This window comes from Bubalus bubalis, chromosome 11 (genome assembly GCF_019923935.1).
Source record: "Bubalus bubalis isolate 160015118507 breed Murrah chromosome 11, NDDB_SH_1, whole genome shotgun sequence".
Taxonomy (NCBI): Eukaryota; Metazoa; Chordata; class Mammalia; order Artiodactyla; family Bovidae; genus Bubalus; species Bubalus bubalis.
Window position 1 is genome coordinate 48,353,173 of NC_059167.1, and position 22,660 is coordinate 48,375,832.

At 34.5% G+C, this 22,660-nt stretch overlaps 1 protein-coding gene across 7 annotated transcripts in view; it reads right to left on the bottom strand.

The window, feature by feature from the left end:
• CCPG1 (cell cycle progression 1) overlaps positions 1–22,660 on the bottom strand; it is a 41,778-nt gene that overhangs the window by 1,651 nt on the left and 17,467 nt on the right. For 3 of the 7 annotated variants that reach the window (XM_006074933.4, XM_044925031.2, XM_006074931.4), the window contains exons 2-10: positions 20,292–20,360; positions 17,935–18,055; positions 16,194–16,270; positions 14,784–14,991; positions 12,935–13,030; positions 10,868–11,119; positions 9,745–9,771; positions 6,483–6,604; positions 1,672–3,077 (exon numbers count right to left, since the gene is read on the bottom strand). In XM_006074933.4, the coding sequence (XP_006074995.1) occupies positions 1,672–3,077; positions 6,483–6,604; positions 9,745–9,771; positions 10,868–11,119; positions 12,935–13,030; positions 14,784–14,991; positions 16,194–16,270; positions 17,935–18,055; positions 20,292–20,351 (2,369 nt within the window). In that variant the 5' untranslated portion in view covers positions 20,352–20,360. The remainder of the gene's footprint in view (positions 1–1,671; positions 3,078–6,482; positions 6,605–9,744; positions 9,772–10,867; positions 11,120–12,934; positions 13,031–14,783; positions 14,992–16,193; positions 16,271–17,934; positions 18,056–20,291; positions 20,361–22,660) is intronic. The other 4 variants (XM_006074932.4, XM_006074934.4, XM_006074935.4 and 1 more) reach the window with 4 other exon arrangements.

Below are 22,660 nucleotides of genomic sequence, written 5' to 3' on the forward strand. Positions count from 1 at the left end.
TAACTAGACAGTTATATATATATATACACACACCTGTAACTATAGACATATATATGTAACTATATACTAGTGACCCAACCCAGAAATCTCAAAAGGCATTGTTACTTTCTACTTCTATTTCATAAGAAATAGCACCAATTTTACTTACTATATACCATTCAAATCTGTCCCCTCCTTTCTATTCCTGCTACTGCCCTAGTTCAGATACTCATCAGCTCATGTCTGTATCATTTCAAAAACCACTTTTCAGCATCTAGCTTCACTCTCCAATAAACCCTTCAGGCTGCTGACAGTGACCCAAAATGCAATAAAACAAGTCCTCCAGCATAAAAGTTCTTCATGATCTGAATCTTGTCTTCTGTTCACACCCCAGCTCTACCTTGTCTCCTTAACATAGCATGTTTTCACATCTCCAAATCAGTGCAAATGAAGTTCCCTTTGAGTGGAATGTACTCCATCTGCTGCAGGCAAGTTTTTACTACTTCTTCAAAAACCAGTTAAAAAGAAGTTCAGCTCAAAGGCCATCTTATTATGAAGCCTTCCCAAACATCTGCTGACTGAGGCCAGCATATAATATGCCTCCACATCTCCACTGCATTTCTTGTATTGACCTAATTCTCCAAAAGCTTCTGAGCTCCTTGACAGCAAGAATTTTTCATTTCTTTCCTCAGGACAGCCTCACAGTACTTTGCTCTAGATATGTACTTAATGACTAAAGACACCAAAATCAGTCTCATTATTTTATTGACACATTTCATTTATTCAAAAAGCTATATAGAGAAAACTATCTCAAAGGTTAAAAAATAAAGCTAACATTCAAAGATTAGGAGAGTTTCGTGTTACACAAGAGAAAGCTGGTAAGCAATGGATAATACAGTGTTATTTTTAAAGGTTATATATAAAGCACACGCATGAGAACTTGTGGCTTGCAAAGTTTACCGCCTTGATCATGCCTCTACCTTTACCAATAATAATTCTATAATAAATGTATTAAATATCATAATTTAGTTGGTAAGTAGAATAGACAAAGCAAGTGGGACACTTGAATTGTTACTCTGATTTCAAAGTGAAATTTGTATTTTTCACTCCTAGCTTCCCAGAGTGAGTGAGTAAATAAAAGATTAAGGAAATAACTTAAGGTGATTATCTTTTCATATAAAGTATAATGAAAAAAATGAAATAGGCTAAAATAGAATTTTATATCCTCAGATTTTTTAAGGTAGAAATTAAACCATTTGCTCAAGTCAAACTGATTTTATGAAATTTTCAGTTTGTAATAGATTTTAACTTAAAATTTAATCTTTCAATTTATCCTAAATTCCAAGGCAATAAAATACTTTTACAAATAGTACTTTTGTTTACAAAAAGTACTTCTACAACAAATACAGCTGACCCTTGAACAATGTGGGTTTGCACTGCTTGGGTCTATTTATACCTGGATATCTTTCAATAGTAAATACTTCAGTACTACATGGTCTGTGGCTGGTTGAATCCTCAGATGCAGAAATGCTGATACAGAGGGCTGACCATAGGTCATATGCAGACTAACCCCCCATGTTGTTTAAGGGTCAACTGTAGTAGCATTCTAAAAAACTTATCAAGTTATAAAAATGCTATTCAATCTACAAATGTTAAAAACTATTATAATAACATGGTGCTATGTAAACCGACCTGGGTCCATATGGAGGGGAAAAGGTGTGACCAAAGAAGTGTCTATATATATATCCATCCAACTTCTCAAATACGCCATCATTATCTACTTGATATTCTTTCATGTCTTTAAGATAATCTTTAACATCATTAACAAAGTCAGTGAAGAGCTTCTGATCATGTATAAAGACACCATTTAGGAAAAACTTATTGATGAAGTGATCAAGTTCTTTCCAATGATGAAAACTATCCAGTTTTTCTAATAAATACCCTTCAATTAACTGTCTAAATTCATCTATCCTTACAGGATTCAACATTTTAACATTAAAAAGGTTAATAGATTCCTGTTGAGCACATTCAAATACACCAGAACAAGCCTTTCTGAAAGAATTATAATTTCCACCACAGTCACGCTCAGCACTGCATTTCTGTGAATTTGTATTTTTTCCAAATTCTTCAAAATGAGGCTTTTCTTTCCTTCCCTCTCTCTGCATAGTAGGGCCTCTACTATTCTGGTTTTGTGTACGTGCCTTATACTGTGGATGGAAATATTCACTAAATGTTGTCGGTTTTTTAGCTGCGGTTTCTTTTGTAGCGCCAAATCTTTTATTGCCTTTTTCATCAAAGATATTCTTGGTGGTATCTTTGAAATGCCTGAAAGTGGATTTAACTGAATCTGAGAATTTTTTCAGATTTTCTTTTACAGCTTCTTTAGCCTGTTTAATTTTTTCTTTATGATGCCTCACAAACTCCTTAGTAGAATTCTTCATTGCATCAAATGTTTCCTTAACAGAACCCAAAAATGTTTCCTTTGATTTATTTTTAGCTCTGTGGTTTCCTCTGTTCCCTTTCTTTTTTCCATCAGTTTCTTGTTTCTCATTTTGATCTTTTGCTTCAACATACAGTCTTTCCCACAAATCAGAACGCTGTTGCTCAAAGGTTAGCTTGCGCTCCAGCTCAGTCAGTCTTTCCCGTAACATTTCTATTTCCTTTTTCTCAGTCACTACACGGGGCGAGTCTGAGTTGCCATATGAGTGACTGGAGCTTAGCTGTTGGAGTTCTACCCTTAAAGCTATGGTTATTAGTCGTTCTCTTTCCAGTTCTTTCCTGAGCATCTTTGCTTCTGCCAACAGAGTCTCCCTTTGATTAAGGAAACTGTGTGTTTTCAGCTTTTCTTCTTCCAAATGCTGCTTAAGTTTCTGATTTTCTGTAACTAATTCAGCGCTTGTCCCTTTATCTTCTAATATCCTAATCTGTTCTCTTAATTTCCTTAACTCTTCCTGTAATGAAGACAAAGCTTTTTCTTCCTTCTCCAGAGATGTTCTTAGATACTGATTTTCTGTATCAAGGTTCTTTTTCTGAATTTCAAAGGACATCTTCTCTGCTTCAGTATGGGTCCAACACCTTGCAAGGTTTTCCTTCAATGACTAAATTTTTTGAAAGATAAGAAAGAAAAATATCAAGTAAAATATCAAAGATGAATTTAAATCTTAATGGTATAACAAATACTCCATAAATGTTTAGTGTCTATTTCCACAGAGACTATCCTTTATGTAGTATTTTAAATACATGAAAATTGGAAAATAAAAAGTTCATATGCAAGAAAATGCACAGCAAAGAGCTACATGAAAATAAAAACAAAGCATGCTGGAAGAAGACTGCCTTCTACCTTTTAACTACAGGACTCCACAATCTGTACTGGGAAGGCTCCTAGAGAGAATTTAGGCAGGACTAAAGGTTCTCTGATCCTTGAGTGATGGAGATTATCTTATAAAAAGTAAAATTATAGTTAGAGAGATGACTTTAGGCTTCAAAAGTCCATTATATACTCATGGCACTCTCTGAAGGAAAAAAATTTCAATAATCTTGGTATTATTTGAAAGATCTTGGTCCTACGCAAATGAACACCTTAGTTCAGGTAAGTCATATAAGTTCTCCCACAGTTCAGAGAACAGACTAAATCTTGGTAACACTTACAACTAATTTCTCCAATTTCAATGTTTCTGAAGAGACTGACCAGATTAGCAATATAACTCTGAAGTCAGCACCATTTCTGAGAGAGAAATTATGTCCAATCACGTTTATAGAACTTTTGCTGCAGTGCTGGGTACCCTTGAAGGGCCTGATTTTTCTGTCAATACATGTATTAGTAACAAACTTTTATCAAAATAGCAAGAAATTAAACAAATTAATGGTTATGCTTAAACAGATTAATGGTTATAACACTATCTAGTCAGTTAAAATCTCTTATAAATCAGCAAAATGATATTTCAACTTTGTTTAAAATTGACTACAAACATTATGACTGTTCCCTCTTTAAAAAAAAAAAAAAAAAAAAAAACACCTTCATTGTTTTGTTTTTCACTTTTTGACCCACGTGCACAGCTGTGAAAGCACTGAGTCCTAACTCCTGGACCACAAGGAAATTGCCAAGACTTTCTTTTTTTGGCCATGCCATGTGGCATATAGGATCTTAATTCCCAGAACAGGGATCAAACTCGTGCCCCCTGCATTGGAAGTGTGAAGTCTTAACCACTGGGCTTCCAGGGAAGTCCCATGACTAATCCATTTCAGTCAGACCATAAAAATATCTGACAGAGACAAAAAAAAAAGTCCTTTTAATGACAAGATTTTCCACTTAAAAATTAACTATCTGAGATGGATATTTCACTGTCTGGCTCATTAATCTTCAAAGAACAAATTAAAAATCAAAATTTCCTTACAGTCATTTCATCTGCTCTCCCTGTGTGAGAGAAAACACGTTTCATTTATCCAACAGAAGTGGACTCTGGAGAATACTATGCTAAGTGCAGTAAGTCAGAGAAGGACAAATACTGTATGGTATCACTTATATGGGGCATCTAAAAAATAATACAAACAAATATAAAAGCAAAACAGAAACACAGATATAGAAAACAAATTAGTGGTTACCAGTGAGGAAAGAGAAGGGCGGGGCACATTATGGTATAGGATTAACAGGTACAAACTACTGCTCTGTATAAAGGATATATTGTATAGAACAGGGAATTATAGCCACTATGTTATAATAACTTTTAATGGAATATAATCTGTAAAAAATACGGAATAACTATGCTGTACACTTGATACTAATAGTGCAAATCAACTTACTTCAATAATTTTTTAAGTGAACTATGGAGTAGAACAGACTAATGCAGTATTATCTTTAAATGCACAAGCACAGGGAGTGCCACAGGATGACTAGAGGGTACAATATTCTGTATCCAGTAAACTCTAAAATCTTGAATTAAGTGGCGAAGCAGATCCTGGACAGGTCTTCCATGAAGATCTTCAAACTCCAAACCACATTTAGCAGCTGGAGACAAGAGGTTTGCAAGAACTAATTCAGTAAAGATCCATACAGGGTGAGTCTCCTTAGAGCCAACATCATTCTATGCAACCAGAAACCGTCATAGTAAAGAAGAAAATGGCTGCTCCTTTCTGTAACATCCTCTGCTCAAGGCAACTCAGGAGGTTATAATTCAAGAGGTTGACACGCCCTTCTGGAATAGGGCATAGCTCTAGTATTCTTGCCTAGAGAATTCCATGGACAGAGGAACCTGGCAGCCTACAGTCCATGGGATCGCAGAGTCCAACGTGACTGACTATCACACTGCTCAAGGCAGAGAAAACTACACTATTTACAATTAACTTCAGTAGTCCATCCCTGAAAGATATAATTCAGATATTAAGTGGGATTCTGTCTTCCAAAGAAATACAACCATAACCCTATAAAGAGTATATAAAAAAAATAAAAGGAATATATACATAAAGAAGGGAAATTTACATTGTGAAGCATATACATTGTGAAGGAAATTTAGGTAAATGGAAGGAAAAAGGAACAGTTTACCTTTCTACCCTGAGTTTACTATAATCCCAACACCCTTCCAAAGCAAGAACTAGAGAGGAAATACTTTGCTAATCCTCATAAACCCAGAATGGAAAGCAGAGTCCTGTTGGACCTAGGTGAATTTCAGGTATTTTCATTGCATGCTTTCTCTGTCTTCATAACTGACATGAGACCAGAAAAAAGGACTGCCCGATTATTCCTCATGAGCAAGGGTGGCTCCTAGAAAAAAGTACAAACTCTCCTCTTTCTCTCTCACTGAATGAAATGTTTTGCTTGGCTCTATAAAAATAATGTTAATAATAATAATGGTTTTTTAAAATTTATTTTTGGCTATGCTGGGTCTTCACTGCTGTATGAGGGCTTTCTCTAGTTGCAGCAGGTAGGGGCTACTCTTAAATGTGGGGCTTGGGATTCTCATTGCAGTGGCTTCTCTTGTTGAAGAGCACAGGCTCGAGGGCATGCAGGCTGCAGCAATTGTGGCACACGCGCTCAGCTGCCCCGCAACATGTGGCATCTTCTCGGACCAGGGATCGAACAGGTGTTCCTTGCATTGTAAGGTGGATTCTTAACCATCGGACCACCAGGGAAGTCGCCTAATAATGTTTTATATATAATATCAATTAAAATAATGTTAACTATAATATAGTGATTAGGAAGAAAATCTTTGGAGTCAGATAAACAAAATTAAATTCAGCTTTGTTGATTGCCAGACTTGAGAAAGTTACTTAGCTTTTTTGAATCTCTTTCCTATCTATAAAATAAAATTAGTATCAATACTTGCTTAATTCACTGGGATGTGGCAATAAATGCTATACGTAAGGTACAACACTGACCAGGACACGTAAGTACTCAGTCAACAATTACCAATACTATTATTGATTTACTAATCTGCACTGTACTTGTATCTGAATAGCACAATAATTATGGGATGACACAATTTTATAAATTTGTTACTAGAACATACCTTATATTCTATTAACGACTCTTGTTCCTGTTGACACTGGGAAAGATAATCCTTCATATCATTCAATTCATCTTCATGTATCTTTTTGACTAACTGTTGACGCTTCTGAATCTGAATTGTGCCTAAAAATAAAAATTTTTTTATTAAAGATATATAAATGTCACAATTACCAATATTTTAAAATATACAATGAAACACATAATTTGCATATATTTAACTGCTTGATCCAGAGAGGATCATTTTCTTCAAAATACCACAGTTTTACAAAATATTTCACAGTTTTAAAAAATTCTGATTATATAAACAAAGAAAGAATAAGTAAAATCTTATGGTGCCATTCATTAAATGGCAATAGATGGACGCTAATTTATAAATCAGGCCAAACAGGTTAATATAATTTTTATTATATTTAGCATATACCAGGTATATTTAAGCAGTTCACTATTCTTTTGATTAAAACAAGCCAGACCATATTACTCTATCAAGCAAAATAATTTATGTCATGTTTCTGTCTTATTATATTGAAAGCACTCAAGTTTGTTGTATTTAAGGGCCCTCTGAGGTACATAAAGTGTTGCATTCCCCACTTCAACAGAGAAAAGAACAAATCATGCAGTCTAGTCACTAAAGAAAAATGAAAATTTTTTTCTCACTATATTTTGCCTAAATGATATAGCATAAGCCTAAAAAGAATAGCAAGGAAAACAACTGGCTAACTATGATTATCCACCATTCTCAAAGCCAGATCTTTTAAGAACTCTGCACTAGTTAGGCCTGTATGGGAATATCACCATCCCTACCCCCATGAATCATAAATTAACCAGGATGCTCTATATTTTCACCCTAAAAATCAAACTGTTAATTTGCCAAGACATGCTGTTCAAATGCTGCTACATGCTTCATGCATGAGAAAAAACACTAAATCAAAAAGAAGGCCAAATGCATCTGGCAACCATAATACTACATCTCTGAGTGGCATCACATCACAGAATTTTGTAGTGAAAGAATATAATAATGAATAGTTTATTGATTTCTGAAAAAATAACTTATTTCTTTAATACATCTTGAAAATCACCTAAAACTTTTGCCAAATTACAGACAACTATTACCAGTTAACAGCTATGATACTCTGTTAGAATTCACTTCTCAAAAGAACAAAAACAGAAATACAAAAAAAAAATTCAAATGTTTCCCTATTATTCCGAAAAATCTCAGATCCTTTGAAATATTAAAATAAATTTATCTATAGTTCCAAGGCAACAGAAAATTGCTTTCCCCCCCCCCCCCAAAACTGCTAACAGAATGAATTCCTTTGGCCACTGGGAAATATCTTAAAACTATGTGTTGAGATCTGAGTTTGTGGTACTATTACGCAGCATATGTTTAATGACTATCAGCATGCCCCTTATCAATCAATCCCACCATTAGCTTTTTTTCCCTTCTACACCTTCAGCTGTAAACCATAAAGTGTTACAACCCAGGGTGTAAGGCTTTCTGGTTCTGTCCACAAATCTGCCTACCTTAATCACATTAACCCACTGTTGGTTTTTTCTACCACTGCAGTAAGGCTTCTTTTCTACAGATAAAGTGTCTCAGTCTCACCAGAGCTTCCAGCCAGTACATCCATCTGCCTGCCGGGCACAATTTTTGGGGTGTCTTCAGTAAAACAAAACAAAACCACTTCAGCACCTGCCCTAATTCACTCTAAAATAAAGTTCAGTTCAGTTGCTCAGTTGTATCTCTTTGCAACCCCATGGACTGCAGCACGCCAGGTAAACCAAACTGTGCTCACCATCTATTAACTTTATCACTGACCAAAAAATGCATCCCTCTAATTCCCCCCACCACCTAAAGCAAAGAAGCTAACACACTTCTTGGAATTTAAAAAGTAAACCACCACTATCTCAAGTATCCCTGGCTCAAAGTTATGTTTTCCACTGGTATTCCATGTTCCTTGTTTCACCAACCTTCTCTCTATCCCCACCTTCACTAAAACAGTCAAGCCCCTGATCACCAAATACCTGAATTACCAAACCTTCTACTTGACTATTCCCACACTATCCCACACTATCTTTTTCACTTTTCCTCTAAAATTACTGCTTCGGGTCACTATAAATCAAACTCTCCTGCTCAGATTCCAAGATGTTTTACAGTATAGTTGCATCCCACATATTCCAACCTTATATTCCATTATTTCTAAACATCTGTTCTATACCTGGCTATACAATCCTGCCAGTCTTTTCAGTGCTCCCAAACTTATCAAGTTTCCTTTCAGGTTATCAGGTTCTCCACCGATAGCATGTTCTGCTTTCCTTCCACATTGGAGTGTGTGGAAGTCCAGACCCAACTCAAATCCTACCTCCTCTTGGATGACTGACTCAGTGTCATAGTCTGAGCTATGATTCTTATTTGTGCTTCATAACTTAGCACCTAGTTATATCGTTATGTTATTTGCTGAAAAGCAGGGCAGCCTATACTTAAAGCAACTCCATGAGGAAAACAAATCAATTGAATTTCATTGTCAATTTAGAATATGAAGAGTCTACAGGTAAAAGAAAGAACAAGATAAGTGCTTAATTGTGATTTTCAAAAAATTTTGTAAGGACTTTCAGGAGAAGCAGTACCAAATACCTACAGTATTCTTTTACTATCCTCAGCCCTTCCAAATAGTTCTCTCTTCCATCCAACATAGATATGACACTCCAAATTTACATGGCACCAAGGTTGGTGAATGTTCTGAATGATTTAGTAGTGTGTTCTTGATAAATGATTATAAAGCAAATGACTAATTATGGAATGCAATGACTGACTTCACACTGCCTGGGAAATTCAAGCTGGCTCTAACATCAACTCAAAAGAACTCAAAGTATTGAGATCAGTGCCACAATTAATAAAAAAAACCCGTGATATCCTTTAAAAGTAACCATGAAAAACTTATCATTCAGATTAAGTTTTTTATGTTCACTGAGCCAGTCTCATTAATGTATAGACCTATTATTATGAAGGTTGTTCCTATTCTGAAAAGCTGATCTGAAGTACTACAGGAAAATATTTTCAATATAATTAATAAAGTATATTTTACAAGTAACAAAATTCTTAAATAAGAGGGCAATAATTTATCAGTTTTTAAAAGCACTCCTAAGTTAATCTTTCTACAAAATACTTAAAGGTCATGCACTTTGCAGAGATTTAATGCAATGTGGATTAACATTAAATCACTGTCCAATTTTTTTTTAGTAATAAAAAAAGATTAAAATTACACCTTCTCCTTTGTTACCTCCACGTTTACCTGCAATGGGAAAAAACCATGCTCAAAAGAATGTTCATACATTTGCTCTAGCTAGATAATAAACAAGTATATATTTCAAGTCAAATCTCACTATAACAAACTTCAAGGGAAGATACAAATCAAAAGGTCCCAGTATTAAATTCAAGCAGACATCCATCAGGCATCTAAATACTTATTTTTTATTAATATAAAGTTAAAGACAAGAAGAAACAGATTTATATTTCTCTCACTTTAAACAAGAATTGATTATCTTCACTAAGTTTCTTCTCATATTACACTATATTGAATAATACATCTTTTCTATGAATCAATACAGGGTACATGTAATTCTTGAATCTTAAGGAACACACTACTGGAAGGAACCAGATTACTCAGAAAGCTAAACTGTGTATTATATAGGCAAAAATCCTAAATGTAGTTAATATAAGGCAAACTGCAAGTTGTGAAGTTGGCAAGATCTAAGACATTTGTTTAAACTTTTTCAAATTTTTAATAAAGCAAAAAGTACAAATGTTCAGTTCTCAAATAGTCTTATCTTTGTACAAATATACAACTTAAATAAGATTCAATGGTTAGGCTCCCAAAAGAAAAATACCACGTGGAATCCCTTCCTCTTTCACCAGGGTAGTTTCAAAGGCTTTGCATCAAGAAAATAATTAACCAATGTAAATAAGATTAATTAACCAATGTAAATAACACTGAGCAAAGTATAATACAAGTGAATTCTTAAATCATGTGAATCACAGAAGTAATAAGAGTCATAAAATATAATGCCTGCATGAAACCTGAAGGTAGAAATGAGCACCAATTACTGTGACATTCATGTCAAATGTAACAAATAGTTACAAATGGAACTTAAATAATCCTCCTAATAATATATATATATATGAACAGCCCTTACATTTCTTAAATACTGTTTTCATTTAAGCGCAAACAGCTTTATAAGGCAACACTATCCCCAATTTCCACAAGAAAACTAAGGCTCAAACAAGTATGTTTTCTAATGTCATATATTTCAAGGATGACACTGAAACAGCTCCCAGAATGCCTCACTCTTCACCATCACTTTATATAAAACAAATTTTCAAATACTTACCATAGAAATGTCCAAATCCCATGCTGATCGCAATCACCAAAGCAAGTATAACACATTTATTGAGACCACTACTGAACTGCCGTTTACATAGCTCCTGAGGGGGTTCAGGCTCTTGTTCAGCAAGTAGCCTTTCTTCAGACTCTGAACTAGACACAGTCTTCTTCCTGGCACGACGTCGTCTAAAGGTTGGACTGGGCTGATGGCTGGTTTCGTCACTGCTTGATTCGTCGTCACTAGGCTGAGATGAAAATACTGTTTAAAAAAAAATGGAGATAAATACTTTAGAAAGCTTTCCTGATAAATATGATTTAGATTGCCATCCATACGTGCCTTTTTACATAAGACAGCCAAGAATAACAACAACACAACAGAAACAAAACTTAAATTTTCAAATTTATCAACATAAAGCCAAAGATTTCAATTGTGATATCTAAGACTTTTTTTTAACTATATTGTGTGCCACTGAGGGTCTGGTTTTGGCTTTTTTCTTTTTTTAACCTCCCATATACTTTATACCATTAAAACAATTATTCTCACAGCCTATTAAGTTTCACTGCTATTAGCGCCATAAATGCTATTTCTAGAAGTGAAAAAAAAAAAAAAACCTCTATCTCTTCAATTTCAAATGGAGGTAATTTAAGCTCAACTGTTTAAGGAACAGGGGGAAGTATATAAGCAGTTCCTGTGATTTAAAAAAGACAATAACTACCAAAAGTTTCCCTGAGTGTACTAGCCCCTAGTTTTATTTCCATCCTATGGGCCCCAAATCAAGGTTCAAAGCACTGTAGTTTAACCCAGGCTTCCAGAAGTCAGATGAGCCCTTCCCTTCGACTGCCACTCTTACTAGAAGGTTATTAATTTTACCCTCTAGTAAATATGTCAGCATGAGGAAGTGACACAACAGCTATCTCCGATATTAAGCACTAGTCTTGTGCTGCTCCTTTATGAAAAGAACAATAAAGAACAACAAATAGAAAAAAAAAAACCACAAGAAATCTCAAGTACTAGAAGCATATTCATTGGAAAAAACCATCTTCAGTTTTTTCAAATGTATTATTTCTTAATATTGTCCCATATATCAATAAACTATATGCTGAGGCAGATTAGATGTCTCAGTAATAATTTCCAAAGGCCAGGGAGAAGGAAAAAAAAAGCACTACAAGTAAGAATAAAATGTGAACATAAATTTGATACAAAGAGCTCCAAAAACCACAAACATTCATGCTTCGAAAAAGCAAAACACTTCTTCAGAAGACAGGGTATCCATGCCACAGCAAAGCTGCTGACTTAGGTTAGACAATACTTTTAAAAGCTGGATCATAGAGAATTCAGTTGACTCTCAAATTACAACAGTAGACACAAAGACAGAAGGCACTACTGAATATTCATTCAGTATTATATTATATTATATTCATTCAATATTATATTCCTAATAGTTAATAACAAAGATGTCACTGAGAGATCTTTGGGTCAAAACCCTTATGCCCATCATGTTTATCTGGTTATTCTTGATCACTAGTTTTTCCAAGATGTCATAGCCTCAGCTGTGAGCTTACATTTCTTGGACAAAGAGAAAGAAAGGAAGACTTTAACAAAGCATCACATAATATAAAGGCATTCATGATCATGGCTGAAGTACTTAATTCAGACTTTCTGACATACTTAAGATGGGTAAATATAAAAACAAACCATTTGTAAATTTTTTAAAATTTTCAATTCTACGTTAACTTATTGCCTACATTACGCATTCTAAGTAAACTGATTAGGCTGGCCCAAATGAAAAAATTCACATTCTTCTAATGCTTCCATCTTTTTTAACCCATACATATGACAGCTGAGATACTTTGATTTTCAAACTTCTTTTAAAGCATAATTTGGCCCACAGTCCAAGATGCAAGCAGTGCAAAGGCATGCAAAGAGCTTAGCCAGCTTTCTTACAAGATCAATTTTGAACACCTGTTCAGAGTATCACAGATTACAATAGATATCTTTAAAGCACTAAGTGAATAGTAAATGTGACTAGGAACACTCAGCTCTAGAAAAGCTGATCAGATTTAGTCACACCACCTTGGAAAGTGAGTTGGCTAGGAACGTGGTGTTTCAGCTGTTCATCCCATCCCCTTATGCATTCAGGAATCTTCCACAGCTTCTCCCACCATCTTTCTTTTGTGAATAAACAGGGAAAAAAAGATGTATAAAGCTTTATTATAAAGAATAAAAAGGAAAAAGAGAATTGAAAAATACTTGTTTAATTATCACTTAACATGATCACATGCTCCATCAGAATCTAAAAATCATGACTTTTTAAAAAACACATACAACACAAACTTTTATACAACTACCAACTCTGCTTCCTTAGGGGAGGAGAGGGTCATATGGAGGGACTGGGAAATGTTCTTACACCAACGAAAAGGTTACTGCCACAAGAATCTAATTTATAAGAAGAAAAAAAAAGAAGCTTAAATTCTATAGAGATGGAGAAGACAGGGAAAGGGAAAAAACAAACAAAACTAAGCAACAGATAGCAGGAAATTTTACCAACCAAGAAAAATATCTGCTAAGGGAAGAGAACAAAAATTCTTAACAACTGATGTATATAGACTATTTTCAACATAGTCCAAAATGTTATTTAAAATTATTTTTTAGCATTTCTTTTACTGAAATAATTCCCTGGGAAACAGAACAATGGATAAAAATACATCTGAAAAATATTCTGCTTAAGTGAATCTAAAATTCTAGGAAGTCCAAGTTCAAAAAGGAGATTAAAACTAGAATAATGTGCTTTGAAATACTGAAGTTCATGGAAAAACAATCAACAGTGTGTGGCATCATTTCTTAAATATCTACTTGAACTCTTCCACAATGCTCCTGGCTTCAATCTGACTACACCTCTGGCCCACAAATACTCTCCAATTAAATCAGCATCTAGTTTAACCCTACTTGAATTTTATTATCTTAAACTGGAATAACAGAATTCCCACAGTCTGATTCTGGCAAATGAAACAAAGACTGGTAAAATCGAAGAAAATGATCTGAAATAAATACTACACATTCTTGTTTTTGCACCAAATTAGGAATTTCTTATTAACACTAGCAATGCCCCAGGTATCTCTCCCACAATCCACCCTAAATTATAACTGGGGGTTAATAACCTTTGGTTAAATATAGATTTCTTTCTGTTATTTTCTATAACTTTGTATTTAAATATTTATATTACCCCAAAAGATGTTACATATGTCCCTAAAACTGAGCCAAAGAATTACAGAAGGAATTAGCTCAGTAACTCACATTTCACCTCCAAATGATTCTGTCTGAACAACAGGCATTAACTGCATTAAGAATGTGACTCATAATAGCTACATTTTCATAACTCAGTCTAAAGTGAAAGATCCCAGTTTGGGGGCTTTAGGACACTCCTGTTTTGCCAGTTCCTTAAATCCTGTTTGGCACATGGTAGCACACAAAAAATGATTGTTGAGTGACTGATAATTAAATGGATCTGGAAGGCTCAAAAAAAGTTTCTTTCACTGTTTCTGTAATAAAAAATTTGTACCAGTGTAACTCAAGATCTTAATATTCTCCTGCTTTTTAGGTATAATGGCTCAATCTCCCACTCCTAAAGACCTTAAAATTGTCCAATGCATTTTGGAGTGTTTGAGACATTAACAAATCTCTTAAAGCTATTTTTTTTTCCTTCTTTTAATGATAAAAGATAGTATTTATTGGACTACTGTGCTCTAGGCCCTGGGTCTAGGAAAACAGTAGATAAAATGATACATTTTTACAAAAATTTTTCTTGCATTTTACCCAAATATATTCATAACTTTGATATTTAGGGTCAGAAAACCAGCCATTACATACAATGTCATCACAGGAGTCCTAAGCCTCCATAGTGTATTCGCTATGTAGATCTTACCCGTTTCTGGCTGACAAAACGTGTACTGGCTGCTAGAGGAAGAGCCCATGTTATTAAAGTCTTCTGGACTCTCTGCTTCTTTAACAATTATTGCTTCTTCTTGATTTCCAATGTCTTCTAACTTAGGTGGCTCAAGTGTAACAATATCAGAATCATCACTGACAGTTCCAAAATAGAGATTGTCATCAGGTAACTTTTCTTCCTCTCCCTTTAGAATTAGAATCATAATTTTAGAGACATATTCAACAAATACATATGGCCCTTACATTTCCTAAGTATACTTAAGTAGCACGATGATTGGGTTTAAAATAAGTCCTGCTCAGTAGGAAAGGAGTACTCAAGAGTAGACTCATCTTTCAGTATGAAAACACCATCAAACCTGACAGCAACTCTCTCTCAGAATTAAATCAAACTGCTTGCCCACCATTCATTCCTGCAGGAGTTGAGAAACAAATCCATCTTTCAAACCCAAAGTCCACAAAAAGGAGAGGATTCATTTCTCACCAGTACTATGGGTTTATTTGGGTTGTAATAAATAAATATGGGTTTATTTATATGGTCAGGAAATCCATAAAAGATTGATTAAATTTTCTAATAAACTTCAACAGCTATAACATGTAAAGATCATCCAGCTATTTAGTTTTTTTTGAGCAATTATTGTTACTTTATTACATTTGATCAATACAGTATTATATTTGATACACAACTGCACTTAAGAGTGTGGGGTTTTTTGCCACTTTATTTTTTTAATTGAAGGATAACTGCTTTACAGAATTCTGTGGTTTCCTGTCGAACATCAACAAGAATCAGCCATAGGTACGCAGAAGTCAAGTAAAATGCCAAAGGACAAGATTTAGTTTGTTCTCAAGTTTGAAAATTAACTCTCATTTTACATATGAACCCTTAATTTCTCAATATAATTCAAGAATGTAATATATTTCCAAAGAAAATATTAGATGTTAAAAGAATAAATCTTTAACACATAACCAAGAAATCACTTTTCTAAATTAAAAGATACTTCACTTAATTAATAGTGTGCTTCCCTGGTGGCTCAAATGGTAAAGTATCTACCTGCAATGTGGGAGACCCAGGTTCAATCCCTGGGTTGGGAAGATCCCCTGGAGAAGGAAATGGCAACCCACTCCAGTACTCTTGCCTGGAAAATTCCACAGAAAATTCCTGGTAGGCTACAGCAAAGAGTCGGACACAACTGAGCGACTTCGATTTACTTCACTTAATTAGGCATTAAAATGGAAGCTAACTTTAAATTTAAAAGTGACCAACCTGCAAATCCAAATTTTTCAACAAAAGCTATTTATAGACAAAATTCACAAACAGAAATGGCAGCTTTAATTAGTATTCTCTAAGAATTACTGTTTATCAAATATCCAGAGTAAAACACAAGGTTACCTCGAGTGCTGACTTCATTTCCTCCAAAGCAGGGTAAGCACCTCCTCCCAGTAACACTGTGCCATTTTGGCTGCTCTCTGACATAAAGCAAAGGTCAATTTAATTATATTTCATCAACTTTTTATAGTCTGCATATAATATGGGTAAATAAAATCTATTCCTCATTTTTAAAGTGGATGCAATGAAAAGCTACGTGCAATTATAACAATCACTCTATTGTTGTTAAAAAGATCTCTGCATTTCAAATATAACTACTGGAAATTGTTGAGATAATTTTAGTGAACTGAACTCATTTAAAAATTTACAAAAACTATAAACTCTGAATAAACAATCTCTACTTTACAATTCCAAAGTACTTAAGCCAAGGTGTTTATAAAAACCTGTTAATATGGAAAACTCATTCTCAGATCAGTGAGAGCACATTTCCTGAATTCTTAAGTTTATTCAAAATTCCTAAATGTACCACTATTGTAATGACTGTCAATGCCTGGTAACACAAGGATCAAAACTATGGCTTCAAATTACAAATTCTTTATAATAAAAAATGGACTATAAAAAACAATGACTCGAATACAGAAAAACTAAATAATGTCACCACAACAGATATATTTTATAAGAAACTTATAAGAAAAAAAATATACAAATTAGTTTGTCATATTTTTAATCAAAAAGGCTGTAAATTTTTAATAGAAGCTAAAAACAAAAACAGTACATAATAAGCACCAGGTTTTATGCATAGCAAAGCACATGCATTGTTGGTATAACATTATCTTCAGAATCAAAAGAATTATAGATGGCTTTGAATTTTTGGTCATCCTTTGCTTTTCTATCATACATGTGTATTTTTCATTATCTAACTCCTCCAAAATAACAAAAGAACAACAAAAAAAAAGAAACCACTATTTGTGCATGTAATATAGCCCCAACAGAATATTAATTTGGAGATAAGACTCCTCAACAAAGTTGGTCTTGGGTCCAAGGACCCCTGAGGAAGTATGAAAAAAAAATTTTTATAACACATATCTAAAGATATGCATTTCTTTGAAGAGACCATGCATAGCTTTCAGATTCTCAAAATCTGACCCATGAAAGATGAAAATCACTGCTCAAATGAGAACAGCAATCAACACATGGGCTCAAAATAAGATTAACAGGCATAAATCTTTTATTTTTCTGGCCTTAACACATCCACTTTAATTCTCCTGACGGAGAAATGCCCTGTTTACATTTTAATGCAATTTTTAAAAAAACTTTAAGAAGTAATTTAAACATTAAGCTGCATTAACTATTTGGGTTTAATTCTCTATATAATTAATGTGGGCATCAAATCCCATAGAAGAATATATAACATCAATGCAATACAGTAGTTAAACACCATTCACTACCTATAACCAAAGGTACTCTGAAGTGTGGTAACTGTAGAAGAGTTGAGTAAACCCCTTCTGATGAATAAATAATTCTGTGTATCAACAGTCTTAATCAAGATGAATAATATTTAGTTACCGATTACACTAGCAGTATCAAGCATTCATACTGAAGCCCACTATAGCTACAAATAAGGCCCCTGGGCAGGTTGGTGCTACTGGGTTCTTTAGGCCTGCCCACCGCATCACACTAGTCTTTCAGGGATCTGCTGGTTTAGACTAGCCAGAAAGGCTGCCCACCTAGAAAGAAGGCAAGATTCATGTTGCTCACATATCCTATCAAGAAAAACAAAAACATCAGACTTCTTTACACTTACCTCCCTGCTCTACCTGCAATTCTTGCAGCTCCTCCTGTGATAAAGATGCACTTTCTGGAGCAGGCTCACAGCTGTCACTAGCTGCACCATGTTCAGAACTCACCATCTCGATATCAGACCCCTAGAGAAAAAGTGATCATCAGTTAATTGTCTATCAGCTACCCAAAGCTAGATTTGACTACCTGTAAATGCTTCCATTATTACAAGTCCCAGATGCTGCTTTACTCCAAAGGGAACAGTATCTATTGCTTTTGTTCAATTTAGTCCATAAAACCTACAGCAGGGAAACAGCAGAAGGGAGCCACAGGTTTAGACTCTGAAAGGAGTCAGTCCAGAAGTCAAACACTCTAACCACACTATAAACCCAAGAGTCAATCTGAATCCCAGAGGATTTCTACATTTAGCTATTTCTATAATTTGCTTCTACTCAACATTTATGGAACTACTCTAGCCAAGGCATTTTGCTAGGTGTCACAGAGTATAAAAAACTGAAATCTAAAATTCAGATTTAAAGCCTATTCAGAGAAACAGCCACAAGTATATATTAATAACTACTTATTACAACATCTGACTAAAAATTTTTAAGGGCAAGCATTAAAATTAATCTATTAGATTAATATGGCAGGCTATAGTCCATAGGGTCTCAAGAGTCAGACACGACTCAGCGACTAAACCACCACCACCGTTACACTAATAGAGTAAACGTTCTCTGTAAAAGTAGACTCTTCTTTATTCTTCCAAGGTTTTTACTTTGATGTCAGATTGTCTTTTCTTTAATAAAAGTGGATCTTAACAGATTTTTTTTCTCATCTTAATTAGCAAAATAAGTTATCCAAAAATGACTCAGTCTCTCTCCAGATCCCTCTCTCAACCCTATAGTTTACTGATCATGAAATCAAAAGGTCTGAGTTCTCCTGAAATATGTAACTCAACATAACTAAGAGACTTCATTAAAGGAGTGACTTTGAGTTGAATCCTAAAGAGAATTCTGAATGTAAGACTTTGGGCTTGCTAAAGTGGCAGAAGAACAGTAGTAACAGACACAAGGTTTGGGTTGAATTTTGAGCCACTGGGGAGACCAGTCCTAGCCTTGGCCAGAAAGGTAGCAATGGTAAAAAAAATAAAGGAAATACACATAAGAGACATTAGCAAGAAAGAGCAGAACCTGAGAACAAGATATGGAGGGAAGAGGGATAAAGGTACAAATATAATCAACTCTGTGACAAGGTATCTCTACTACAGAACACCCAAATGGCACACTTGGCTACACGCCAGAGAGGTTTGCTCTCTTACATCACACTGAAGATTCCCACAACTGCCTTGCTCCTACACTGTTAATTATCCTTGAAGGAGTAATTGTTGCTATGAGACTTGATCTAAGCTTTGGAGAAACATATTCAAAATAGAAAAGTCATTTATTAAAAAAAAATAAAAGAAAAAACAAAAGAAACCACTCAATTTTAACTAGTACAGCTGCTAAGGAATGTTAAAACTTTCTTGCAGAAAGTCTGGTTAATGTTGTTGTCTAAAAGACATGACTAACCAATTGTCTAAACATTAAATTATCAGGGAAATTGTAAAAAAATACCATTTAAAATTTTTATTGATGCAGGAAAATAAGTGAAGCCTAAGAGGCTGGAAAAAAACATGAAAACTATAGATAAATCCATTAACACATTATATAGGTATAAATAATTTTTACCCTTTTGCTTCTATTTATCACTATTTTATTATTTTTTTTCTGTAATTAATATATATTACCAGTGTGAGAGAATAAATTAATATTTACTATATACTGTCACATAACATCATACTTCTGTAATAAAATTCACTTTGTGACAGAGTTCTAGTCATAGTCTTTTTTCCTGTGATGTTCTGCAATGGTAACAATGTAACAGAACACAACACAGGTGGAACACGTGTTCTTCATGCTTCTTTCTGGCCTGTTTAAATGCACTTGCTGATGTTTTCTAGCTGTATAATCTTGGCCAAAGTACTAAATCTCTCTAAGCTTCGGTTTTCTCAACTATGAAATGAGAATGAAAATCTAATGCCACAGAGGGTTGCTTAAAATTATATGAGAACATAAGTAAAGCACAAGGCCTGACTGACCAATAGGCCCTCAATAAGTATCTGCCTACTGTCTCAAAGTTGAGGAAACCAATGTACATTAAGATGCTGCCTCATAAAGAGTTTTCAGCAGTGAGTGTAATGTAGGAGGGAAAATGTCCAAGCTACAGATCAGTGGAATCTTATGCTTAAATGTAAAAAACTAATAGCCTTCAAAGAACCCAGTTTACATCATTATTAACACTATAATACTACAAGCTGCCGTACAAAAAATATTAAATACATACCTCATGATTGATGACAGTCCAACCACAAGATGAATCACTGTCACTGGAGTTCTCAGACATTTTTCGGGTCTACAAATACAAAAACATATTGATATGTGGAAAACATTCTAAAAAATTCTATAGGCAACACAGTATGTGACTGGTTTACTATCTCCCAGGTGAAACTGAGACAACCCACCCATAGATTTACCAGACAAGACAAGTTTGCATATCAATATGAACAAATACAACCAAACTTAGATTCCCCTGAGCCAAAATAGTCAGATGGTCGCATTGTGGAATGAAGAGGCAAGCTGGATCTGAAAGAAAATGTAGGATTTGGTCAGGCAGAGAAACAAAGTTGAGGAAGAAAAATCGGACTGTGAGGAAGTCAAGTGTTGAGAGAATGATGAATCCATCATTCTAGGGGACAGTCAGCTAGAGTCAAGTCTATGTTTTCAATGAACTGTACACTGTGAAAATCATGGCTGAGGAAACCACATAGGGAAACTGGAAGAGTTAAAAGGCCAAGCAAAATGAAGTCTACTGTGTTGTCATCAATCATGAAGCAGTTCATATTTTCAAGCAGGGAAGGAAGACGATCAAATGCTTTTTAAGAAAATAACCATGCTGGTAATGCTTCAGTTAGATTAAAACATGAGAAGAAAAAGACCAAAAGTGGATCAGAGAGTTGTGAAAATTGGCAATAACATAGGCTTTTACTCTAGCTGACTGTTCCCCATTCATCATTCTCTCAACAGTTGACTTCCTCACAGTCAGATTGTTCTTCCTCACCTTTGTTTCTCTGCCTGACCGAATCCTACATTTTCTTTCAGATCCAGCTTGCCCCTTCATTCCACAATATGACCATCTAACTATTTTGGCTCAGGAGGATTTCCTTGTCTTGCCAGGACTAGACAAACTCAAGTCCTAAATCAGAACACACTGGTCACTTTACCTGGTTTATTCTTCCCTTGCTATCTAAACTCCTACTTAAATTTCAAAACTAAGCTCATTAAAGTGCTATCATTACACATATCTTATAAATGTTTCTGTTATTGCACATATCCTGGGAATCCATTATATCCAAGTTGATGGTTAGTGTTTTAATGGAACTCTACTGTAGATAATACAGAACTAAGGCACAAATGAGAACTGGGCAAAAAATACAGACTTGAACCATTCATCAGTGATTCTGAAAACTCTTATAAATTAATATTTTAAAAAGAGAAGATATGGAGAGGTGGCTAGTCACTAATACTACAAAATAAGTGTTTTCAGACAAATTATTCAAAATCTAGAATAAGACATAAAGATAATTGTGTGACTTTTAATATCACACTAGACAGAATGTTTTACAGTAAGTTTACCTGAAGTAAACTAATTGTTTCATTTACAACTAATTAGGGCCTAGGCAGTTTCTAAATTTAAAGGTAACTGTAAAATAAACAAACAAAAAAACTATTAGAGTGAAATACATGTTTTCTGTCTAGTAGAAAATACTATCCCCCAAAGGCTCAGTATAAATCCCTATAGGCTATTAACCTATTTTATATTTTAGCAATTTTATTTCAGCATTCCTTATTAGATTGACTACATAAAGCCCAATTTCTCATTGAACCAGTTTTCACAAGTTTAAAACAACTTTCTGATGTTACTATTTGTATGTGAATTGTTTTATAACAGCTTAAAAGTTACAGGTTAACATGAGACTGCACAAAGACTGAGTAGTTAACTTAGCTGGAAGAAAGAATGGTTAAAGCAGGCTTTATAAATGAGGTTGTAAGGTTTTTAGACATGCTGCTGCTGCTGCTGCTAAGTCGCTTCAGTCACGCTAGGCGGCATGTTTTTTAACTGAATAGCAAAAATTTTTAAATTGAGAGATATCACAAAAAAATTAAGGTCTAGTTCCTCATTAACAACAACAAAATGACATGGAAAAATTTCCCAAGAGATAATGAGGAAAGCACTACGGAAACAAAGGCAGAAAAAAATGACCTGTGGGATAGAAAGAATCAATGCAATATTCCATGGAAAAGATGAGCACCTAAATTCAACCAGTATTGACAAAGGGGGAAAGGGTAAAGAAGATGAGGAGGAGTTAGAGATTTGAGAAGACAAAGTTGAAAGATTTTTAAAGAACTGAATAACCAACCACAGAAGGGAGAACATATAGGATATTTTGGTTTAACTGACTATTTGGAAAAACCATTCTACACAGAACAACAAGTAGGTAGGGCTTTGAGATTAACTGGCTGAAGCCTAAAAAGGCATTCATTCTTCACCATGTGAAAGCCCCTCTTCCCTTTGCAAATCCCCACTTCTGAACCTCCTCAAATAGCTATGGTTTTTCCAGTAGTCCTGTATGGATGTGAGAGCTGGACTATAGA